We start from the raw sequence: 24,280 nt of genomic DNA, 5'->3' as shown, positions 1-24,280 counted from the left end.
TGGCAAGAGCAGAAGGGACACACAAAAGTGGTCCAACCCGGCTGCTGGTTGGGTAAGCAGGAGCGGTTATGCCTGCAATCCCACCCACAGGGGAAAGATGAAAGCTGGGGAACTGCAAAGACTCATGGATGAGCGTGGGCATGCAGCCCAGCCCAGCGTGCAGAGCCGAGGCATGCAGCCGGCATGCGAGCACAGCTCCACCTGCGGGGATTGGCAAAAGCCGGGAAACAGGTGGAGACCCAGGGCTGAGCATAGGTGCGCAGCCCTGCCTGCGGTACCGAGGCTTGTGGCCTGGGGTGGAGCGCAGCCCCACCACAGGGGCAGGGCAAAGGCCAAGGCCAGTCAAGGCTTGTAAACTGGGCATGTGAACACAGCCCCTCCAATGGAGTAGAGATGGAAACCACAATGACTGCCGCAGCAGTCCGGTGCCAGCAATGCCCATACCTGAAAGCCCAAGGCAGCAGCAGAGGGAGTGGCGGGCCTGCAGACAGAACACACCTAGGGAACACAGAGGCCACACCCATTAGACTACAGTGGTCACACATTTCTTATACACAGACAGAATGGAAAGGCAGAAAGATGCAACCCAAATGAATCAAGAAAAATCCACAGAAAAGGACTTGAACGAGTCAGATATAACCAAATTACCAGATGCAGAGTTTAAAATAATGATTGTTTAGATGCTCAAAGATGTTAGAACAATAATAGATGGACATAATGAACACCTAAATAAAGAAATAGCAAGTATAAAAATGGACATTGAAATAATAAAAAAGATTCAATCAGAAATGAAGACCACCATGGAATGAATTAAAAGCAGGATGGATAAAGCTGGGAATTAAATTAGCAAGTTAGAGGACAAGATAAATGAAGGCACAAAAGCAGAGCAGAAAAAAAGAAGAGAGATTCAAAAAGTCTGAGGAAACTCTAAGAGAGCTCTGTGACAACATGAAGAGAAACAACATCAGCATCATAGGGGTTCCTGAGGAAGAAGAAGAGAAAGAACAAGGTATAGAGACTTTGTTCAATTGAATCATAGCTGAAAACTTCCCTAAATTGATGAAGGAAAAGTCACACAAGTTCAAGAAGCAAAGAGAATTTCATTAAAGAGAAACCAAATGAAATCTACACCAAGACACATCATAATTAAAATACCAAAGCTAAGCGATAAAGAGAAAATATTAAAAGCTGCTAGAGAAAAAAAGGCTATCACCTACAAAGAAGCCCCCATGAGGATGACATCCAACTTCTCAACAGAAACTCTTGAGGCCAGAGGGAGTTGCAAGAAATATTCAAAGTAATGAAGAACAAGAGCCTATAACCAAGAACACTTTATTCAGCAAGGCTGAATCACAAGGTCACAGGATATAAAATCAAGACTCAGAAATCAGAGGCATTTTTATACACTAACAATGAACTGTCAGAAAGAGAAATTAAGGAATCAATCCCATTTACCACTGCAACCAAAAAAATAAAGTACCAGAGTAAATTTAACCAGGGAGATTAAAGACTTATACTCGGAAAATTATAAAACATTGATAAAAGAAATCAGGGAAGATAAAAACAAGTGGAGACATATACCATGCTCATGGTTAGGAAGAATAAACATCATTAAAATGTCTATATTACCCAAAGCAATTTATAAATTCAATGCAATACCAATTAAAATACCAATGACTTACTTCAAAGATATAGAACACAAATTCCAAAACTTTATATGAAACCAAAAGAGAACACGAATAGCCTCAGCAATCTTGAAAAGGAAGAATAAAGAGGGAGGTATCACACTTCCGGACATCATTATATTATAAGGCCATTGTACTCAAAACAGCCTGGTACAGGCAAAAGAACAGGCATATAGATCAATGGAACAGAACAGAAAACCCAGAAATAAACCCACACCTTTATGGACAACTGATATTTGACAAAGGAGGTAAGAGCATACAATGGAGTAAAGACAGCCTCTTCAACAAATGGTGTTGGGAAAATTGGACTGCAAAAAAAATGAAACTAGACCATCAACTTACACCATTTACAAAAATAAACTCAAAATGGATAAAAGACTTAAATGTAAGTCGTAAAACCATAAGCATCTTAGAAGAAAACATAGGCAGTAAGCTTTCTGACATCTGTCACAGCAGTATATTTGCCAATTTGTCTCCACAGGCAAGTGAAACAAAAGACAGGATAAACAAATGGGACTTTATCAAACTAAAAAGCTTCTGCACAGCTAAAGACAATAAGAACAGAATAAAAAGACAAACTACACAATGGGAGAATATATTTGACAATGCATCTGATAAGGGGTTAATAACCAAAATTTATAAAGAACTTGCAAAACTTAATACCAGGAAGACAAACAATCCAATCCAAAAATGGGCAAAAGAAATGAATAGACATTTCTCCAAAGAGGACATACAGATGGCCAATAGGCATATGAAAAAATGCTCAACATCACTAATCATTAGAGAAATGCAAATTAAAACCACAATGACATATCACCTCACACCAGTCAGAATGGTGCTCATCAATAAAACAACACAGAATAAGTGCTGGCGAGGATGTGGAGAAAAGAGAACCCTCTTGCACTGCTGATGGGAATGCAGACTGGTGCAGCCACTATGGAAAACAGTATGGAGATTCCTCAAGAAATTAAAAATCAAACTGCCTTTTGACCCAGCTATACCACTGTTAGGAATATACCCCAAGAACACCATAGCACTGTTTGAAAAAAAGAAATGCACCCTCATGTTTATGGCAGCATTGTTCATAATAGCAAAGATCTGGAAACAGCCCAAGTGTCCGTCAGAGGACGACTGGATTAAAAAGCTTTGGTATATATATACTATGGAATACTACTCAGCCATAAGAAATTATGACATCGGATCTTTTACAACAACATGGATGGACCTTGATAACATTATACTGAGCAAAATTAGTAAATCAGAAAAAACTAAGAACTATATGATTCCATACATAGGTGGGACACAAAAATGAGACTCAGAGACATGGACAACAGTGTTGGGGTTACAGAGTGGGGGGGGGAGGAGAGGGAGGGGTTGGGGGAGGGGAGGGGCACAAAGAAAACCAGTTAGAAGGTGTCGGAAGACAATTTTATCAATGTCACCCCATTAAAATTAATCAAAAAAAAAAGAATTTGTCTCACGGCTACTTCAGGCAGTTAGAAGAATAGTATAAGGATGCTAATTCTGCTTCTCAGGCCACATCCTGAAAAAGGGGCCCCAAGGAAATTGGTGATTTGGCTCCTCTAATTTTGCCAATTGGATTTAAAAAAAAAATAGGTCAGGAACGCCTCGAAATGGAACTAACAATACATGAGCATAAATTTAAAGGACTTTTAGATACTGGAGCTGATGTACCTGTTATTGCTAAGCTACATTGGCCTCCTTCCTGGCCCACTCATGCAGCAGCCACAGAATTATAAGGTGTAGGGCAGAGTGAATCCCCTGAACAAAGTTCTAGTTTTCTAAATTGGGAAGATTATGAAGGTCATTCTGGATTTTTTAAGCCTTATGTGCTCCCTGGATGGCTAGTTAATTTGTGGAGTAGAGATGTTTTGAAAAATATGGGAGCATTGCTTGTCAGTCCTAATGGTTTAGTCAGTACTCAGATGCTTGATCAGGGACTTTTGCCCACCAAGGGACTAGGGAAAGAACAGCGAGGAATTCTCACCACCATAGAAGTGGCACCCAATACCAGAAGGTGTGTATTAGGATATCAAAATTTAGCATAGGGGCCTTGGTAGCTCCTGCTACCTCAATAATGCATTGTGCAGACCCAATTACTTGGAAATCAGATAATCCTGTATGGGTAGACCAATGGTCCCTTTCTCAGGAGAAACTTAGGGCAGCTGCTCAATTGGTACAAGAGCAGCTATAGCTTGGGCACATTAAACCATCTAATACCCATGGAATACACTTTCATATTTTGACCTTATTGCCTCTGGGATTATCAAGGGGCATAGGTGACCCTTACAGCTTATAGGTTTTGAGCCTCAAAATTATTGTTGTTCCTTTTTTCAAAGGATCAACAACAATGGCTCTGGGAAACTTCCAGTAAATGGCAAAGCGCTCTTGCAAATCAATGGACAACTTTATACTGAAACTGTCAACTTAAAATTAGCTCAAAGACTAGAATTTTATGCCATTATCATGGCTTTTCATCATTTTCCATATTCCCCCTTTAATCTATATACAGACAGCAAATATTTACTTATGGTGTTTCCACTATAAAGACTGCAATCTTAGGGACAACTGCTGATGAACTATTTCAGCACTTCCTTCTTTTTCAAAGACTTGTATGTCAACATAGAGCTCCATGTTTTATAGGACATACTCGAGCTCACTCCATGCTCCCTGGAGCTTTAGCACAAGGGAATGCCCTTGTTGATCAAGCTACCCAAAAGAAAATTATTTGGAGCAACCATGACAGATCGAGCAATTCAGTCTCAAACTATTCATCACCAGAACGCTGCAGCCCTGTGTAAACAGTTTCAACTTTCTTGGGAAGCAGCACGGCAGATTGGGAAATCTTGTCCAAGGGGTCCCATACTATAATCTGTCCCTTAATTTGGAGTTAACCCTCAAGGAACCCTACCAGGACAACTTTGGCAAATGGATGTTACTCATATACATTCATTTGGCAAACAGTCCTATATCTACATTACAGTGGATACATATTCTGGATTTATAGTAACCTCTGTCAGAACAGAAGAGGCTGCTATGCATGTTATAGCTCATTGTCTGTATGTTTTGCTCTATTATTGGATTTCCTAAACAGGTTAAACTGACAATGCTCCTGCATATGGAGCAAAAGCATTTACTGTATATTGTCAAACCTTTTGAAGTATGTGTATTTCTTACAAACTTTAAAGTCAAGGTATTATTAAAGTGTACCCAGAAAATATTTTAAGGTCAATTTTTAAAAAAATTTAAAAGGGGGGAGTCATATCCTGGAACTCCTACGGGTCTACCATACCATGCTTTTTACTTAAAAATTTTTTAATTTCTTTCGAATGCTGATGGACAGGAGACGACAAATCTTTTTCTCCTGCAAACTACTACCTTGTTTATTTGATCCAGCTAATAACACTGTTTTGTCTTTTTCCAAATAGCCCCAGATATATGGAAAAGATTTATATAGGTGGATGGGGATCTTCAAACCCCTCAGCGAGATCTTCTGAGCATGGCTTTTAAGATACCAAGAGGCAGAAAAAGCCCAATAGAGATCAGGAGAACTACCAGCTTTTAGGATACACCCTTAAAGGCTCCAGCACCCCAAAGGGGTCTCATAGGATGCCATCTGGGTCCTGCTTCAATAGTGGAAAGGAAAGTCATTGAGCTAAAGCCTGCCAGACTTACATGCCTCTGCTGTGAGGAAACAGGGACACTGGAAGGTAGGCTTCCCCCTCGCTCCTCTAAGGGAGGGTTCAATCTCTTCCAGCCCTGCTCCAGCCACTATGACCTAACCTTGCCCAGAATGCTGGGGTTTGCCACTGAAGGCTGAAGGGGCCCAGGGCCGTCGGCCACATCTATGACACTGTGGATGAGCCTAGGGTATTTCTTCCAAGAAGCAGGTAAACTGATCTCATTTGCACAAGGGCCACTTAACTATGTCTTGCCTGAATAGTCAGGCTTTTTATTCTTCCCTCGAAAATCTCTGTTGTGGGTGTTGATAGTCCTATTTTCTGCTGCTTTGTTTAATATATAGTGTTTCCTTTATTCCTCCTACCTCAATGCCCCACTCATATTTCAGGCTGGGACCTACTCCTAATTTCGAGCTCTCTTTCCCCCTTTTGCCAACTTCTATTATGAATCTACCTTCGCCACCCAGCTTAGTATATCCCAAGGTTCCCTTTACCAAGCCACAGTCGCAGAGCTCCAGGGAAAAGCAACCTGGTCTCATCTCTCCAGGCAGAGGAGAACAGAAGCTCCATCTCCACACATGCTGCAGATGGCTTTTCCAGTCTACCTGAATCATTACCAGCTGGAAGCAGTGGTCATTGGGACTTGGATGTGAGCTGCAAAGTATAGAATTGTGACAACAATTCCAGTGCCATGTGGACTTTTCCTGGATGTGGACTTTTCCTGGACTCCTGCTCCTTGGGACAGCTTCTAACAGACTGAACTGGGGTTGGGTTGCATTTATCAGGGACTTGGCATGGTGTTGGGGCCAACTTGGACTTGCTGAACTTGTTAAGGACACTACTCTTTTATGGATTCTTGCTGTATGGGCCAAGAGTTTGCTTAAAGGCTTTAATCACTGTAAAAAATAATAGAAGACTGGATAAAGAAGATGTGGCACATATACACCATGGTATACTATTCAGCCATAAGAAATGATGACATCGAATCACTTACAACTAAATGGAGGGATCTTAATAACATTATACGGAGTGAAATAAGTAAATCATAAAAAAACAAGAACTGCAGGATTCCACACATTGGTGGGACATAAAAACGAGACTAAGAGTCTTGGACAAGAGCGTGGTGGTTACAGGGGGGGACAGGGGAAGGGAAGGAGGAAGAAGGGGAGGGGAAGGGGCACAAAGAAAACTAGATAGAAGGTGACGGAGGACAATCTGACTTTGGGTGATGGGTATGCAACAGAATTGAATGACAAGATAACCTGGACATGTTTGCTTTGAATATATGTACCCTGATTTATTGATTTCACCCCATTAAAATTAATAAAAATTAAAAAAAACAATACGGTACATTTTGAAAAAAATTTCACTTGTATTAAATGTAAAATGTATATTAGACTTGACTTTTCAGTCATAACTGTTTATTTAATTTAAAAAAAATCATACACCATGATCAAGTGGGATTTATTCTGGAGACGCAAGGCTGGTACAATATTCGCAAATCAATCAATGTGATTCATCACATAAACAAAAGGAAGGAGAAAATCCACATGATAATTTCAATAGATGCACAAAAAGCATTTGATAAAATCCAGCACCCATTCATGATCAAAACTCTCAGCCAAGTGGGAATACAGGGAACATACCTCAACATGACAAAAGCCATTTATGACAAACCCACAGCGAAAATCATAATCAATGGGCAAAAATTAAAAGCAATCCCCTTAAGATCAAGAACAAGGCAGGGGCGCCCCCTTTCACCACTCTTATTCAACATAGTTCTGGAAGTCCTAGCCACAGCAATCAGACAAAAAAAAAAAAGAAAAGAAATAAAAGGCATCCAAATTGGAAAAGAAGAAGTAAAACTATCATTATTTGCAGATGATGTAATACTGTATATAGAAAACTCTAAATTCTCAGTCAAAAAACTACTGAACCTGACAAATGAATTCTGCAAGGTGGCAGAATATTAAATTAATATTCAGAAATCAGAGACATTTTTATACACCAACAATGAACTGTCAGAAAGAGAAATTAAGGAAACAATCCCCTTCACAATTGCAAGAAAAAAAATAAAGTACCAGGAGTAAATTTAACCAAGGAGATTAAAGACTTGTACTTGGAAAATTATAAAACATTGATAAAGGAAATCAAGAAAGATACAAACAAGTGGAAGCATATACCATGCTCATGGTTAGGAAGAATAAACACCATTAAAATGTCTATATTACCCAAAGTAATTTATAAATTCAATGCAATACCAATTAAAATACCAATGACATACTTCAAAGATATAGAATAAATATTCAAAAAATTTATATGGAACCAAAAGAACACGAATACCCTCAGCAATCTTGAAAAGGAAGAATAAAGCGGGAGGTATCACACTTCCTGATATCAAGTTATACTACAAGGCCATTGTACTCAAAACAGCTTGGTACTGGCATAAAAACAGGAATATAGATCAATGGAACAGAACAGACAACCCAGAAATAAACCCACACCTTTATGGACAACTGATATTTGACAAAGGAGGTAAGAGCATACAATGAAGTAAAGACAGCCTCTTCAACAAATGGCTTTGGGAAAATTGGACTGCAAAAAAATGAAACTAGACCACCAACTTACACCATTCACAAAAATATACTCAAAATGGATAAAAGACTTAAATGTAAGCCGTAAAACCATAAGCATCTTAGAAGAAAACATAGGCAGTAAGCTCTCCAACATCTCTCGCAGGAATATATTTGCTGATTTATCTCCACAGGCAAGTGAAATAAAAGACAGGATAAACAAATGGGACTATATCAAACTAAAAAGCTTTTGCACAGACAAAGACAATAAGAACAGAATAAAAAGACAAATTACACAATAGGAGGACATATTTGACAGTACGTCTGATAAGGGGTTAATAACCAAAATTTATAAAGAACTTGCAAATCTCAACACCAGAAAGACAAACAATCCAATCAAAAATGGGCAAAAGAAATGAATAGACATTTCTCCAAAGAGGACATACAGATGGCCAATAGGCATATGAAAAAATGTTCAACATTACTAATCATTAGTGAAATGCAAATTAAAACCACAATAAGATATCACCTCACACCAGTCAGAATGGCGCTCATCAACAAAAGAACACAGAGTAAGTGCTGGCGAGGATGTGGAGAAAAGGGAACCTTTCTGCACTGCTGGTGGGAATGCAGACTGGTGCAGCCACTATGGAAAACAGTATGGAGATTTCTCAAAAAATTAAAAATGGAACTGCCTTTTGACTCAGCTATCCCATTTTTAGGAATATATCCCAAGAACACCATAGCACTGTTTCAAAAGGAGAAATGTACCCCCATGTTTATGGCAGCATTGTTCACAATAGCCAAGATCTGGAAACAGCCCAAGTGTCCGTCAGTGGACGAGTGGATTAAAAAGCTATGGTACATATGCACAATGGAATACTATGGGGCCATGAAAAAGAAGGAAACCTTACCTTTTGCGACAACATGGATGGACCTGGAAACTATTGTGTTAAGTGAAATAAGCCAGGCAGAGAAAGAAAAATATCATATGACCTCATTGTTCATTTGAGGAATCCAATGAACAATGTGAACTGAAGAACAGAACAGAGGCAGAGGCAAGATCAAAGGGACCAGAGGGAAAGCAGTCAGAGAGAAAGTAGAAGAGAAGATGGGATCAGAGAAGGGAAAGAGATTAATAAAATTCTATATACATAACAGCATTATAGAGAACAGGACAACAAATCCTGGAGGGAAGGGGGGAAGACATTAGGGGGAGGGGCATAGGGGAGGGCCGAGGGGAAATAAGGGGGTGGGGGGAGGTATATTTTATGGGACACTTGAATCTATGTAAACACAAATTAAAATCATAAAAAAAAGAAAGAGCTTGTTTTAAATTCCCCAATCATGCAGTAAACAGAAACTGTGATTCTCCCTTTCCATACTCATTTTAATGCACTCACCGTTTCTCACCATTGATCTAAAAGAGAGTTTCTATGTGAGGGCAAGAGAAAAACACACAAAATTAATCTATAAGTGCATGATTTATGATCATCTCATAGCCTTATGCAAAAAGTGGACTCAGTCTCAGTACTGAGGTTCTTCATTGTCTGAACATGGTGGGAAACACAATGAGGTCTATGACTCAACTGCCCGCTGTTAGCTAGCTAGTGACATACAATGTGTTCTATGACTTACTTTGCCCACTGTTAGCTAGCTAGTGACAGTTGAGAGAAGCTTCTCCATCAGGTAGATGGAGAAGATCTCCATCAATGCAAATACATGTTAAAAATAGTGATCAGCACAAGAAATAACATCCTTGAATGTAATACAGTGTAAAGTTTCTCAATACCAAACTGTTTCCAAAAGCACTTCTATGGGAACCACTTTAACACAAAACTGGTAAAAAGCTATCTCAGGATCTGGCTGATTCCAAGAAAAAATTTTAGCATACCTAAAGGAATGAGAAGACTACATGTTTATTCAGTAAATCCTTCAAAAAGAGCCCTCCCGTAAAGTTACTCCAGAACATCATCTAACCACGTTCCCACCCCAGGGGTGTTCTTGACAATGACTGAGCCAGTGGTCTGACAATGGAAGTTCTCAAAATTGTTCAGCATCAATACATACCAAAACCCAGTTTTCAGAAAATATGATGTGGCATAAAACCTCCCTAAGTAGGGCCAACTAAAGGAAAGGAAGTCTAGACTCATGAAAATTCTAAATATTCAAAAGATATTCCAGTCCTTTTAATATAAACAATTGGCTAAAAATACTGCCCACTAGAATTCCTCAAAGACTTACTTGTAAGTTATTTTTAAGTAATGTAATTCTTTACCATTTAATGCTGCCAAAAACTCAAAAATGGTTTATTTCTAAAATAGGTTAATAAGTTACATGCTTCTTTTTTGAGCCATATAAACTCATGTATAATCTGTTAATTTGCTTACTCTTCATCATACCTAAGGCATTGATTCAGATTTAGGTAGTGAGAATTCACAGTTAATAAAAACATAAGTCTTCTTGATCTTAGAGTTTAGTGTGTGAAGTGTATGTCCTTCTTTTGTTTTTGTGTTCTTTCTATAAATTGCTAAATAAAGTTTATGTGTAAAGTCTATAATTAAATAGAGTTTCCATAAAGTTTTTAAAAAACATAAATTTTAATGTAAGACTTTCTTCATGGTTAAGAAGGATGAGGGGAGATGTGGATTATAAAGTTATTCCTGATAACTTCAAATCTATCTCTACCTCATACAGCTAATAAATCCCTGAACACATTTATGGCCAAAGATTTTTTAAACAACATAATGGTCCTTTAGTCACAGATATTCTTTCAGAGCAGTAAAGAATCAGTAATTAAATTTGCAGAATGAATGTCATTGCCATGGGAAAGAAATGTGCAGCCAAACAAAAGGATGAATAAGAGTATGAGAACAGTGAATAAGAAGAAAAAAGAGCTCAATTCACAATGGAAAATACTCTTAATAGTAGAATTTGTGAAGTATGAATGTCCATTAGTGTCCTTTACAGTTTTATTTTATGATTCTTGATGTTTTTCAACTAACACTTATAAAATGTATATATAATCATAGGCTAACCTTAAAATGGCTTGAATTTAAGTGATAATAAGCTTTTAATAAAATATTAATATCAATTTCAAAATCTTAACTTTTGTCTCTGACTTTAAACACTGAATCGGGATCCAATGAATTATAAAATTTATATAATGGAACCAGTTTAAGTTTTTTAAAATGCATACATTTGAAGCAGCTTCTTATACAATTTTTGATGCTACAGGAAAGATTTCACTCAGCAAATGCTTAGGACTAGTCCTTCTCTGAAGTTCTAAAGGCCAAAGGAAGCTACCAAAAAGATCATTGAAAGACCACAGCTCCTCACACATTAGAGATATAGAGCCAAAGCTTAACATTGAGGACCAGCTTTTATTTTATTGCTAGCTTTACCCAGTGGCCAGATAAATTTCTATTGAATGAGTACAAAAAAATGTTTTATATAAATGTTAAAGGCATGCTTTAAAATTAAATACCCATTGCATTTTGAAATTATTTATTACATGTTCTTACAAGCTAATATCTTTTTAAAGTATGATATTTTGTAAAACAAGCCTTAGAACAGAAAATATGAGAATTCTCATGATCCATCTGCAATATGTCCTGTCCTGGTTTCTTTCTTTTACCAAATTATCAGACAGATGCAGAATAGAAATCAGCAACATGAAATTGTGGCTCTTCAATTGAACTAGGTTTTTTTGTTTTGTTTTGTTTTTGTTGTTTGTTTGTTTTACCTTAACTTTAATGTTCCTCTAATGTCTCAGGTCCTGGTGGAAAACTATCTAAGTTTATAAAAACAGCCATATATATATATATATATATATATATATATATATATATATATATATATATATGGGAACCAAAAGAAGAAAGAAGGGTGAAAAGGAATAAAGAGAAATCAAGGAAAAACAGATGTCTTTACTTTTAACCCTATTTAGAAACGGTGACTCATCTAAACAAGGAACAATTTGATAGGCAAAGCAGACCCTTTTGGATTCCTTTCTCAGAGGTAGCTTCTTAGTTTTTCTCTGAAAGAATGGAATAAATGATAAGGCTAGCCCAGAATTTCTCAACCTCAGTGCTATTGACCACTGGAACCAGCTATTATTCTTTGCAGTGTGGAGGAGGGGCTATTCTGGGCATTGTATTAATAGAATGCTTAGCAGCAAGCATTTTCTGGTCTCTGTTCACTAGGGGTCAATAGAACACCTCAGTCATGTCAATCAGAAATGTCTCTAGACACTGCAAAATTGCCTCTGCTCAAGAACCACTACTCTAGTCCCTACCCTACACTAAATATTTTCTAAGTTTTTCTTTAGCTCCTTCTGGGTTTTCCAGCTGACAGAGTGGACTGCTACAGCAAGGAATGTAATGACTGGCAAACTGTTCTCTCCTGGCAATTTTCTCCTGTTGTGGCATATTTTATCAAATATTTTGTCAGGAAGTTCATTTATACACCTCTTTTAACATGACAGTTAAGATTTTTAAAGATAATATATTTTTTAAATAAAGATGAAAAGGAGTATCCTACAACTCAATGATATAAGACCATTCCATGGTTATTCTTCCTTACCTCACATGAAACTGTCATAAAAAAGTAAACCAAATTTAAAATAGTGAAAAAGAAGTTAAAGACTACTTCAAAAAACAAATAGTAACAGACAACAAGAAACAAATCTGGCCATTTTCCCCAAGTTAAAAAAATAATTTTTTTTTCTCAACCTCTCCTCCCACTCCCAGCCACCAGCCACAGCACCATTTCTTTGCTTCCTTTGCAACAAACCTCTCAAAAGAATTGACTGTTTTCTCTAATTCTTCTCCTCCCATTCTCTCTTAATCTATTGTATTCAGACCATCACTGCCACCACCATACCTACACTGCCTTTGTCAAGGTCTCCAGTGATCATTATGCTAATAAATCCAGTTATCCTTCAGCCCTCATCTCCTTCACTATCAGTAGCATGTGACACAGTTGATTCTTTTCCCCTCCCTGGTACACTTTCATCCTAAACTCTAGGATGCAGCAATCTCTTGATTTCCCCTTTGTTTACCATTGTTCCTTTATGGTTTTCCTCCTCTTTTCTCCTTCCTCTTAATCATGCAGTAACCCAGGGCTCAGCTTATTTATCTCAGACTACACTCACTTCCCAGTGAGTCTTTCAGACTATGGTCTTAAATACCAACTATGTGCCAATGATGCCCAGATTCACACCCCAACTTCCTACTGTCACCTCCACTTGACTAGCAAAGAAATATTTCAAATGTGTCCAAAAGTGAACCTCCAATTCTTCTCCCTGAACTTGCTCCATCACAATTGTCAAAAGCATTTGTTGGCATCTCCATCTTCGTAGTTGCTCAGGCCAAAAACTGGCATCATCCATGAAGTCTATGTTTCTTCATAGGCTGCATCCTATTAGTTCAAGAAACATATTAGCTCCATATTCAAAATACATTCAGTATTCTTCCATTTCTCATGTCCTCCACTGCAGCCACCCCAACAGATGTCCCCATCTCTCAACTGAAATGTTGCAGAGGACTCCTTTACTAGACTTCCAACTTCTCTCCTCGCCCCTGTAGGATATTTTCAATACAGTAGGAAATAGCAATTCTTTCAAAACCTAAACCAGATTATATTACTTCTCTGTTCAAAATCTGCAGTGCTGTGTATTTCACTCAGGATCAAAGCCAAACTCCTTAAAATCATCTGGAAGTTCTAACCTGACCCGGCCTTCCCTCATCTTTCTGACCCCCCTTTCCTATTTCCAGACTCCTTATTAATTCCACTCAGCCTCCATTCTGTTCAACAAACATGCCAGGTATACTCTCAATTCAGGGTCTTTGCACTGGCTTTTCCCTCTTTCTAGAAGCTTCTTCCCATTCTGTGGATAAACACATCACCTCCTCCAATATTATCTTTTCAATCAGGTCTACAATAACCAAGTTGTTAATACTTATAACTGGCATTCTGTCTCATCCCATCACCAGCACTTCAAATCCCTTTTGCTATGCTCTATATTTTTTCTTTTTCTCAAAGAACACTTCAATCTCTAATAGTAATAATATACCAGATTTATTATTGTCTTTCTTTCCTATCCAGAGTGTAAACTTCACAAAGATTTCATTTTGCTCTCTGATGTATCCCAAGTATACTTAGAAAGGTGCCTAGCACAGAGGAAGTGGCCAATAAACAACTTTAAATGAATAAAAAAATTAATGAGTAAAACAAAGTGGACTAATACCTCACCCTAAAGTAGAAGAGATGGCAGCCTTCTCCACCTTTTTTCTTTGTCTTCTTTCTCACTCTCCCTGTTATAGATCAGAGGACTAGTAGGGCAGAGAGGGGGAGGGGGATTTTAAGCAGGGAAGAATAGATAATAGGAGATCTTAAGTTTTAAGGAACTTTTTGTCTTTTCAGTTTGGAGCGCTGTGAAGTTTGGGGCTATTAGAGTATTTTTAAGATTTTTACATTCTCTATCACTCTTGTTTTTATTTTGGTGGGCTTCTAACTTGGAAGGTACCTTCTAAGTAAACCAGCAGGCTAGGAATGAAAATCCCCCAAAATAGAGGAGGAAATAAGCTGCTAAAAAGAACACAAGGAATTAGCAAAAGAGAACTGCAGGTTGTCAGCCCAACTCACTAAAGTAGGAATAGGATTAGGAGGAATTCAAGGCCAATGCTGAAATTAGTGATGAAGATTAGCAATAATTAGTGAATTACAGTGTTCCTTTTATTCTCAGGAGTGAATGCAATACAGAGGAAATCCTAGAGTAATTGTATAAAGTAAATTAACCCCAACAGTGAAAGGTGTTTATATATATATATATGGGTCCTTGGGTTATAACAGTCTTGACATAGGACATTCTGAGTTTACGACGCTCACTCCCATAAAAACTTTAAAAAATTGAGACATGAGTATTTTGGTTTACGCTGTTAGTGTTATACTTATGGACTATGTGGGTGAACTAGTTTGGTTGTGCATGGTGAAAGAATACGCAATATAATGTACAGTACAGGATATTTATGTCCTTTTTCTGTTACTTAGTTGTGTTTTTATGTTCTAGATTATGATTTTACAACTGTGTTAGGAGAGATGAATGACTTAGCCTAGGATATGTTTCAACTTACACCAAAATTCAGGTTACATCACTGTCATAGAAACAGAACTGTGTCATAACCTGAGGACCCCATGCTTGCATATACACAACATCTCCTTTAATATTTACACAGAGTAAGAGGGTCTCTACCTTTCAGGGTCAAGGTGCAAAAAACAATGAATCACATATGTATTCATTATCAAATGCTTGCATTCAATTACCCCAAAATTTAGTGGCTTAAGACAGTAGTAGGCATTTAGTATCTCCCGTAGTTTCTGCAATACAGGAATTCAGATGCAGCACAGTTGGGTAGTTCTGGGTCAGGGTTTCTCATGAGGTTTAGTCAGATGTTAGCTAAGGCAGCAGATACAGGAAGGTGTAACCAGGCTGGAGGCTCTGTATCCAAGGTCGATCACCCATATGGCTAGGGTGCTGGTGCTGGCTGCTAGCAGAAGGCCCCTGCTCCTTGTCACACAAGCTTCTTCACAGGAACACTTGGACATTTTCACAGCATGGCAACTGGTTCTCCCCAAAGCAAGCAATATAAGAGAACAAAGGATACACAAAAGCAAAGCAGAAGCCACAATGCCTTTCTGTACAATATAGCCTTCTACCTGTGCTCTACTGGCCACACAGGTCAGTCCAGATCCAGTGCTGGAGAGATGCGAATACCTGTATGTCAAGGTGTGAATACCAGTAGGCAAAGACCATGAGGCCATTGTGAACGTGGGCTACCACAGTAGTCAAATGGCTTACCACAAGAACAGTAAAATAGTCTCAATCCACCTCAGAGTTGACCCAAATGCATCTCTTCCTATGTACACCACTTCAAAAAGTGAAAAAATTTTATCACCTTGCCTTAACTTCCCATCTCTAGAGAGCCCTAAAATCTTCATACAATACCACCTCAGCATCTGTGAGCAGTAGCCTACTTTTTGTTAGTGATGTATTTCTACTTTTAAAAGTGGATCACAAACAATAAAGTTGTGACACTTCTGAGGACAGTATAAGATATATCATCCTCCTGATTTAGCAGGAGGAAAAAGTCTGACCTTCCTGTGTTAGATTTGACACACCTGGAGTAGAGTGAACAGATGTTAAAAGACTAGATGTAGACAAAAAAAAAAGAGTTGCAGGGCCTTGGTTATACCTCTATTCACAGGCATAACGTCAAGAAAGCACCTAATGTCCATGTACCTCAATTTCCTCATATGTAAAATGCAGATATTACCACACTCCTATACATAATAGTGAAGCCTGAATATAAATTGGGAACTGAGTTCTGTTTTATATATATATCAAGATATATGGTCTGACCTGGTGATGGCCCAGTGAATGGAGCCTCCTTCTGGGTAGGACACTGAGGACCCGGGTTTGAAACCCAGCTTGAGTGTAGGCTCATCTGGCTTGAGTGTGGTCTCATCTGGCTTGAGCACAGGGTCACTGGCTTCAGTGTGAAATCATAGACATGACACCATAGTCACTGTCTTGAAGCCCAAGGTTGCTGACTTGAGCCCAAGGTTGCTGGATTGAGCAAGGTGTCACTGGCTTGGCTAGAGACACCCCTACCCCCCGGTCAAGGCACATATGAGAAAGCTATCAATAAACAACTAAGGTGCCACAACTATGAGTTGATGCTTCTTATCTCTTGCCTTCCTGTCTGTCTATCCCTGTCGATCCCTCTCTCTCTAAAAAAAAAGAAAGAAAGAAAAAAGAGATATATGCATTATATCTTGACTTAAATTATATATAAAATTATAAAATATATCTTGACTTACAACTGTATCTTAACTTATATAAATAATCAAGATATATACCATATTTCCCCATGTAAAAGACACTCCCATGTATAAGACACATCTTAATTTTGGGGCCTGAGATTTGAAAAAAAACTGTATTACATAAAGTTATTGAACTCAAATTTTATTTGTCATAAAATTCATACAACTCCTCATCACTGTCAAAACTCCCATCCATTAGCTTGTCCTCATCTGTGTCTGATGATGAATCACTGTCTTCAACAATAAATGCAAAAACAAGCACAAAAAAGCGGGAAATGCAAGTAAAAAAAATCTACAACCACTGTATAAGACGCACCCCAGATTAGACCCCAAATTTTTCAAAAGAGGGTGTGTCTTATACATGGGGAAATACGGGGAAATATCATGACTTATATAGAATATGTATCTACCAATAATAAACTTAATCAGGTTCCTTATAGACATATATTTAGCAGCATCACTCACCTCGTACTCTTATCATTCCTCCAGGATCTCTATAAACACTGGACTTTTCTTCCAACTCTAACATACTATTACTCCTAACTCTACAGGGAAAAGCTGATGTCATAAACACATTGTGTTACAGTATCACTAAGGGCCAGATCCACTCTTAGTTACATAATTCCTTGTTAGCTTCAAAAGAAAGACTTGAAGTATAAAGGAAGGGGGGGACTGATCAAAGCCTTGAAGCCTCAAAATTTTTTTGTATATTATATTGTTAAGGCTCGGCAAAGAAGCAATTTGGAGGTGGGAGGAAGCAGTGGAGAACTTTAAAATAATTATTATGTCTTCTCTAAATATCATAGCACCTTCTAGCCACAAATGTTAGGAGGGCAGAAAATCATCCAACAGACCTCATTTCCCCCCACCATCACCACCATCTCTACAGTAAAAGCAAAAACTCAAAAGCATAGTTGTCCTGCAAACTCGCAGTCAAGCAGCCACCTCCAACATATGGCAGTTTTCATCATTATATTTTTCATGCTATTTTCATCAGTGAAGTTTGCAATCCATAAGAACAATCTAATAATGATTAGTGAAATCAAAGATATCTTTTTAAAAGCCTGTATGTTTTTTGTGGTTATGCTTCATAAGTAAAAGATCAGTCAAAAGCATAAAGGTAGCCTGATTTGAACTTCCTTTGTGCTTGGATTGGAGCATTTCTCTTGGAACACTCGCACATCAGGCTTCTGCTTCTCTTGGCAAAATCATGAATTGGCTGATGATGCTTTAGAGGCTTTCCCACATTCCCTTTCCCAGTATCACTCTTCTGTCATGTCCCCTTTTCAATAACTAGGAACCTGTCATGCTGCCTTCTTTCTTCTACCTACTTACTGCTCAGCGATGTTCCAGACTCTTTGTCATCCTCCCTTCTAACATTATGTTTTCCTGAAGACTTGCTTGCTAGATGAGTGAGACTAACCTGATAATCTTTACTAAAATGTTGAATTAGTCTTCTTTTTTTTAGCATGCATATGCACACACGCGCGAGCAAGACAGACAAGAAGGGAAAGAGATGAGAAGCATAGATTCTTTATTATGGCATCTTAGTGGTTCATTGATTGCTTTCTCATATGTGCCTTGACAGGGGGTGGGGGGCCCTCCATTTGAGCCAATAACCCCTTGCTCAAGTCAGTGACCTTGGGCTCAAGCCAACAACCTTTGGGCTCAAGCCATCAGTTATGGGGCCATGTCTATGATCCCACACTCAAGCCAGGGGCCTCAAGGTTTTGAACCTGGGTCCTCAGTATCCCAGGCCGATGCTTTATCCACTGTGCCACTGCCTGGTCAAGCTAGTCTTCATTTACTTTAAGGTTTGTTTTTTTTTAATCAGATTCCTAAAGATGCTATCAACATCACAGCTCAAAATACTGTACATGTCTTGGTGACTATAACAGGTACCTGAGTATAACTAGATCTTTTAGAAAAGTGAAATACATTAGGTAGCTTTACTTGGCCCAGTGCTTGATATAAAAAAGCTGCTGTCCCTGAAATTACACTCAAAAACTGGAATGTAACCCCAAACGTCTAACAAATATCCACTGACTGCCTATTGCACTTAAAATAAAATCTACACTCTTGTTTAGGGTCAAAAAGATCTGCCCTCTCCCAACCTGTCTCTACCTCACATACCACCATTCAGCCAAATGGGCCTTCATCCTGCACTGGAACAGACCGTGCTGCAACCTCACGGCTGCCTTCAGGCTTATAGTGCTATGTTCAGTTTGGGGCCTGCAAATTATTCTTCATTATTTGGTTCCCAGTTCAAATGTCACTTCTTCAGACAATCTGAAGTAGCCTCACAATCACTTTCTAGCATAACATTTTATTTTATTCATGGCATTAATTGTTGTGAAATTTTCTTATTTATCCATTTGTTTTCTTGCTCTTCCCAGGCCCCCTCTTAATATACTCTTCACTGTCTGTCATCTTCATCACTGCATTCTGTGTTTTGTTGGTACATATTCAGTGCACAATAAATATGTGCTAAATAAATGCATCAATAGATGGCCAAGGCATACCTTTTTTTTTTATTTTAAGTGAAAGAAGGGGAGATAGAGAGACGCACTCCTGCATGTGCCCCAACCGGATCCACCCGTCAACCCCTGTCTGGGGTAGAATCAATAGAGCTATTCTCAGACCCACCCAGGGCCGATGCTTGAACCAATCAAGCCACTGGCTTCAAGAGGGGAAGAGAGAGAAAGGGGAAGAGAAGGAAAGATTTTATTTTAAGTGCAATAGGCAGTCAGTGGATATTTGTTAGACGTTTGGGGTTACATTCCAATTTTTGAGCGTAATTTCAGGGACAGCAGCTTTTTTATATACTTTTAAACTTAAGTAATTAAATAAAAAATCTTTGTTGTAGCCTGACCAGGTGGTGGCACAGTGAATAGAGTGTCAGACTGGGATGCTGAGGACCCCGGTTCAAAACCCCAAGGTGGCCGGCTTGAGCCTGGGCTCATCCAGCTTGAGTGCGGGCTCACAAGCTTGAGCGTGGGGTTGCTGGCTTGAGTGTGGGATCATAGACATGACCCCATGGTTATTGGCTTGAGCTCAAAGGTATCTGGCTTGAAGCCCAAGGTTGCTGGCTTGAACCCAAGGTTGCTGGCTTGAGCAAGGGGTCACTTGCTCTGCCATAGCCCCCCGGTCAAGGCACATATGAGAAAGCAACCAATGGACAACTAAGGAGCCACAATGAAGAATGGATGCTTCTCATCTTTCTTTCTGTCTGTCTGTCCCTCTCTCTGTCTCTCTCGCTGTCTGTTGCAATATATATATATATATATATATATATATGTAGTAATATTATACAAGTATATATATGTAGTAATATTGGAAAAATGGGAGGGGGTTAATATCATTATAATTGATATAATTAACATGTTTATAAGGCTTTTATTGATTATGAACTATAGCACTTTTTCATGAAAACATTATAAATATTGGATTGTTAAGTATTCCATTGCTTTTCTGAAAAGTTGTTCTTTGACGAGGTTATCACAAAAAGATGCAAGTATCCTTTGAGAAATACTGCCAACTCGTTTTTCTTCTGCTGATGTTAAGAAACTATATTTCCCTTTTGCCAATTTCAAGCTGTTCTAAATATGTAGTCTTTATTGCTAGGACTTCAGAAGCCAATGGACAACTTGTCTGTCACATGATCCAACAAATGATCTGTCTCTATACGCAGTGTAGCTAACGGAACTCAAAAGATGATAACCAACACAGCATGAAATGCGTTGCTAAACCTATGGTTTATTATCTAGCAAAGTTCATCTCTGCATCCTTCCAAAAATAAACAAAAAGCCTAGAAATTAAGCATTTGGGTTTCCACTAGGTGGTCAGCAAACTCATTAGTCAACTGAGCCAAATATCAACAGTACAACAATTGAAATTTCTTTTGAGAGCCAAATTTTTTAAACTTAAACTATATAGGTAGGTACGTGCCTTATTGAGGTAGCACCCACATGTGGTATTTTGTGGAAGAGCCACACTCAAGGGGCCAAACAGCTGCACGTGGTTCGTGAACCGCAGTTTGCCAACCAGGGCTAGGTAACTAATTCTAGTTGACTCGACTGTAACTTAGAAGCAGATGTCTGAGAGTAGTTCAGCGAGGCTTCAGCCAGCTGCTTCTGTAGAGCTCTCTACAAACTGAGGCAAATCAATGGATTACAGCTTCCTGGGTTTGCATTTGTTATCTATAAAAATCACAATTAATCCTGCTTTGCTAAAGTGAAATTCCAAGGATTAAAAAAAAGTATCATTCTAAGAAAAATTAAATAAACTGGTAACAAAAAAGAGAGAGAAACATTAGTAAAGAGAGAGAGAGAGATAAACACAAGTCAATAAGAGCTAAATAACTTTCCCTTTAAGAAAAACATGTAGCATGAGAAAAAAAATATTTTTAAAGAACTATAATAAAAACTTTTTGAGAATACATGTCCTAGCAAAGCTTGATCATTAATTTTTCCAGAGGAGCTATTAACACTTAAATGGCAAAACTCTACTAACAATTATTTTTCAATTATATCACTATCAAATGTAAAAAAAATACACACAATCTTATCTTGGCATACAAAACAAAGGTTCTTGGTGTCTTGGGGTGGGAGAGTAAAGAAAGGTGCCTACATCAAAGGAAAGAGTTCACGTCTCATTAATTTTATCTCATGTCTATCTTTTTGTGCTTCTGCCAAAATTAATTTCAAAGGTGAGATTGTCTCTAGCTAGCACGCTCTGTAAAACTCTAAAATGTTTTCCACTCTTCATGGGCCATTTACCATCTGCAAGGTTTGGGGTGGGTTAGAAATGTTGTCCTACCAATCAATAGCCACATCAGCAGTGTTGAAAACCAATCCTTCTGTTTTCCTCATCATGCCATATTGTTCCATAAAAAATGAGTGAACCAAAAGTGTAGCTAATGCACCTTGTCAATCTGGGTTCGGACTAGTTCTCTAATATTATGGTAAGGAAACTGTAAATGAATGTATTCTCATTCTGAATTATCTACCGCTAAAAACATGTACTAATTCATTGGGAGAAAAAAAATCAGGCTTTTAAGACCTCTTCCATCTTACAGGACCTGTAATATTTTTAAGGAAATACACTGCAATAAAATTATTATATATATTTTACAGTTCCAAGCAGAAGATCTGCGGTGTTTTGTAGTAATGCCTTCCAAAAGATTAAGGATCGTGGTTTTAAACCCTTTCCAATAAGTGATTTGAGTACTCCAGAGAAATTAAAAAGCAAGCTGAAGCACCAAGATAAAGTTGTGTCCCTTTAGTGACCTCTAGAGTGGAGCTAAGCTCCCTCGAGAAAGACTTGGGGGGAGGGGGAGATAAGCATGCCAAAGCCAAGCTAGCTGCTGTGAACCAAGCCGATATATATTCAATAACACGTCCTCCCCTCTCTGAGTCCTGGTCCTATTTTACATAATTCTACAGCGCAATAAGTCTCCGCCTCCTGGGCCATTGGGGCCATTGGGCCCTTTGGGTCGAAATCCAACTTCAAACGCAGCCGCTTCTTCCCCCTTACAATGCTCAGGTCCAGTTCCCTGGTGTACAGGCTTCCACACTCGCTCGTGGTGCGGAGCCGGCCTGCCTCTCCGCAGTGCTGCGGACACCTCAGGCCACTACTGGTTCCCACCGAGAGTTCGGGAGCACCAGGGAGCCGCGAGCTGCGACCTCGACGAGTCAGCGATCCAGGTGCCGGCGGCCAGTGCACTTGCTCTCCGCTCCGTGATGCTCTTCTATCCTGGGGACGCCCCCTGGCCGGATGCTGCCCAGGAGGCTCCCTCCCAAGTTCATCCAGGATCACGCCAGCAGCCTCCAGTCACCTCTTCCTTGTCCTCCCTGCCATCTATTCTTGCCCCCCACCCCGCCCCGAACTTTCCAACTTTGGAAGCTCTAGTTCCAAAAGAGCAACAGGGAAGATGTTCAGCTGGAGTCACAGCCCGCCTGGGCAGGCAGATAAAGGAAATAGCGCGCGAGGACCTGGCTGGTAGCGAGTCCCCTTGACCGCACGAAAAGGAGAGCCTGACAGCTCCTCTCTCCGCCTGAGGAAGGAGCTTGAGAAAATGGATGCAGAACTAGTTACCCTGGGGATGAAGGGGAGGGAAAGAAGAGACCACGAGAAACTCTCTCTCTCTCTCTCTCTCTCTCTCTCTCTCTCTCTCTCTCTCTCTCTCTCTCACACACACACACACACACACACACACACACACACACACAGCTTCATTATGAGAAAGGATGAGACTCGAGGAGCCGAGAGTCGCTTCTCCTCCCACTACCCTGACTACCCCTAGGAAGGAAGGTGCAACAGATACCCAAGCTCGTGGAGTAGTAAAGGGGTGGCGTGAGAGGTAGAGTCTCCAGGTTATCCCAGGTTACAAAAACGGGACAAACTCCTGTCGGAGTCTCCCCGGAGGCAAAAGGGGTGCAGCAGTTCCGGGGTCCCCTCCTCTCCCAGAGAAGGCAAACTCTTCCCAGGCAGGCAGCCCTTCCCCTTGGTCGAGTCTGAACGTACGCAGGCCGGCCGGAGGGGCGGACCGCGGGTGGGAGGTGGGATGGGACGAGGTGGGAATGGGGCGCAACTCACCCTTGATGCTGGGGGGCTTTCTCTTCTTGGCCATCTTCTGCCCCTGTCCTCCTCCAGAAGCCCCACGAGCTTCCTGCGGCTGCCACCCAGCTCCTGGAGCCGGCGCCGTGCCTTCCAGGCGAGCTCCCGCCGCGGCTCTCAGCTCAGCGAGCTCTTTGTTGCTGTGCTGGCATCTGCGAGGAGGCTGCCGCGGCGGCCCGGCGCGCTCGGCTCCGCTCGGCCTGGCTGGGGCGGGCGCCGCCGCCCCTCTGCTCTCCGCCGCCGCTCTGCCAGCCTCGCACTCGCGCAGCTGTGGCCACTGTGGCTGCGGCTGTGGCTGCTGCTGTGCTGCTCCTGCTGCTGGAGGGGGCAGCGCTGGGTCCCCGGAGCGCCCGCCCAGAGCTGACCTCCCTCTTTTCCACTCCCTCCCTTCCCCACTCCTCCACCCCCGTTGTCCCGTCTGAGCCGCCAGCTCCAATCCAACCACTGACAGCGCCGTCATCCAGCAGTCGCTGCTGGGGAAGGCCAAGGCGGCGGCGGCAGCGGGGGGCTGCAGGGGGAAGCGGGGAGCCCACGGCCATCTGTGGCCAGGGAGGAGAAAACCAAGCAGCTCGACTTTGGTGGAGCCCGCCTTTTGCTTGCCTGCCTGCCTCCGAAGCCCCCTTCCCAGGCAGCAGGACGCGATGTGGGACGAGGGGTGGACCCAGGAAGGACATCTGTCTCCATAGCCAACGGGAACTTTCGCTAATTGCAAGAGAACTGCCACCGCCACTCGCCACCCAGCCTCTCTGTTGTCCTCCCCAAAGAGCCTTCTCGGGAGCTTGGAACCCGAATTACAAGCAGACGACGCGCCCCGGGG

General features: G+C 40.4%; 1 protein-coding gene across 3 annotated transcripts in view; it reads right to left on the bottom strand.

The window, feature by feature from the left end:
- The window catches only part of SLC44A5 (solute carrier family 44 member 5), a 419,099-nt gene extending 395,406 nt beyond the window's left edge, over positions 1 to 23,693 (bottom strand). For 2 of the 3 annotated variants that reach the window (XM_066264971.1, XM_066264970.1), the window contains exon 1: positions 23,443 to 23,693. In XM_066264971.1, coding sequence (XP_066121068.1) covers positions 23,443 to 23,476 — 34 coding nt within the window. In that variant the 5' untranslated portion in view covers positions 23,477 to 23,693. The remainder of the gene's footprint in view (positions 1 to 23,442) is intronic. The other variant, XM_066264972.1, reaches the window with a different exon arrangement.
- Positions 23,694 to 24,280: the final 587 nt, after the last annotated feature.

The sequence above is a fragment of the Saccopteryx bilineata genome, chromosome 3 (genome assembly GCF_036850765.1).
Source record: "Saccopteryx bilineata isolate mSacBil1 chromosome 3, mSacBil1_pri_phased_curated, whole genome shotgun sequence".
In the NCBI taxonomy this organism is placed as follows: Eukaryota; Metazoa; Chordata; class Mammalia; order Chiroptera; family Emballonuridae; genus Saccopteryx; species Saccopteryx bilineata.
This window is presented reverse-complemented; position numbering and strand designations above follow the sequence as displayed.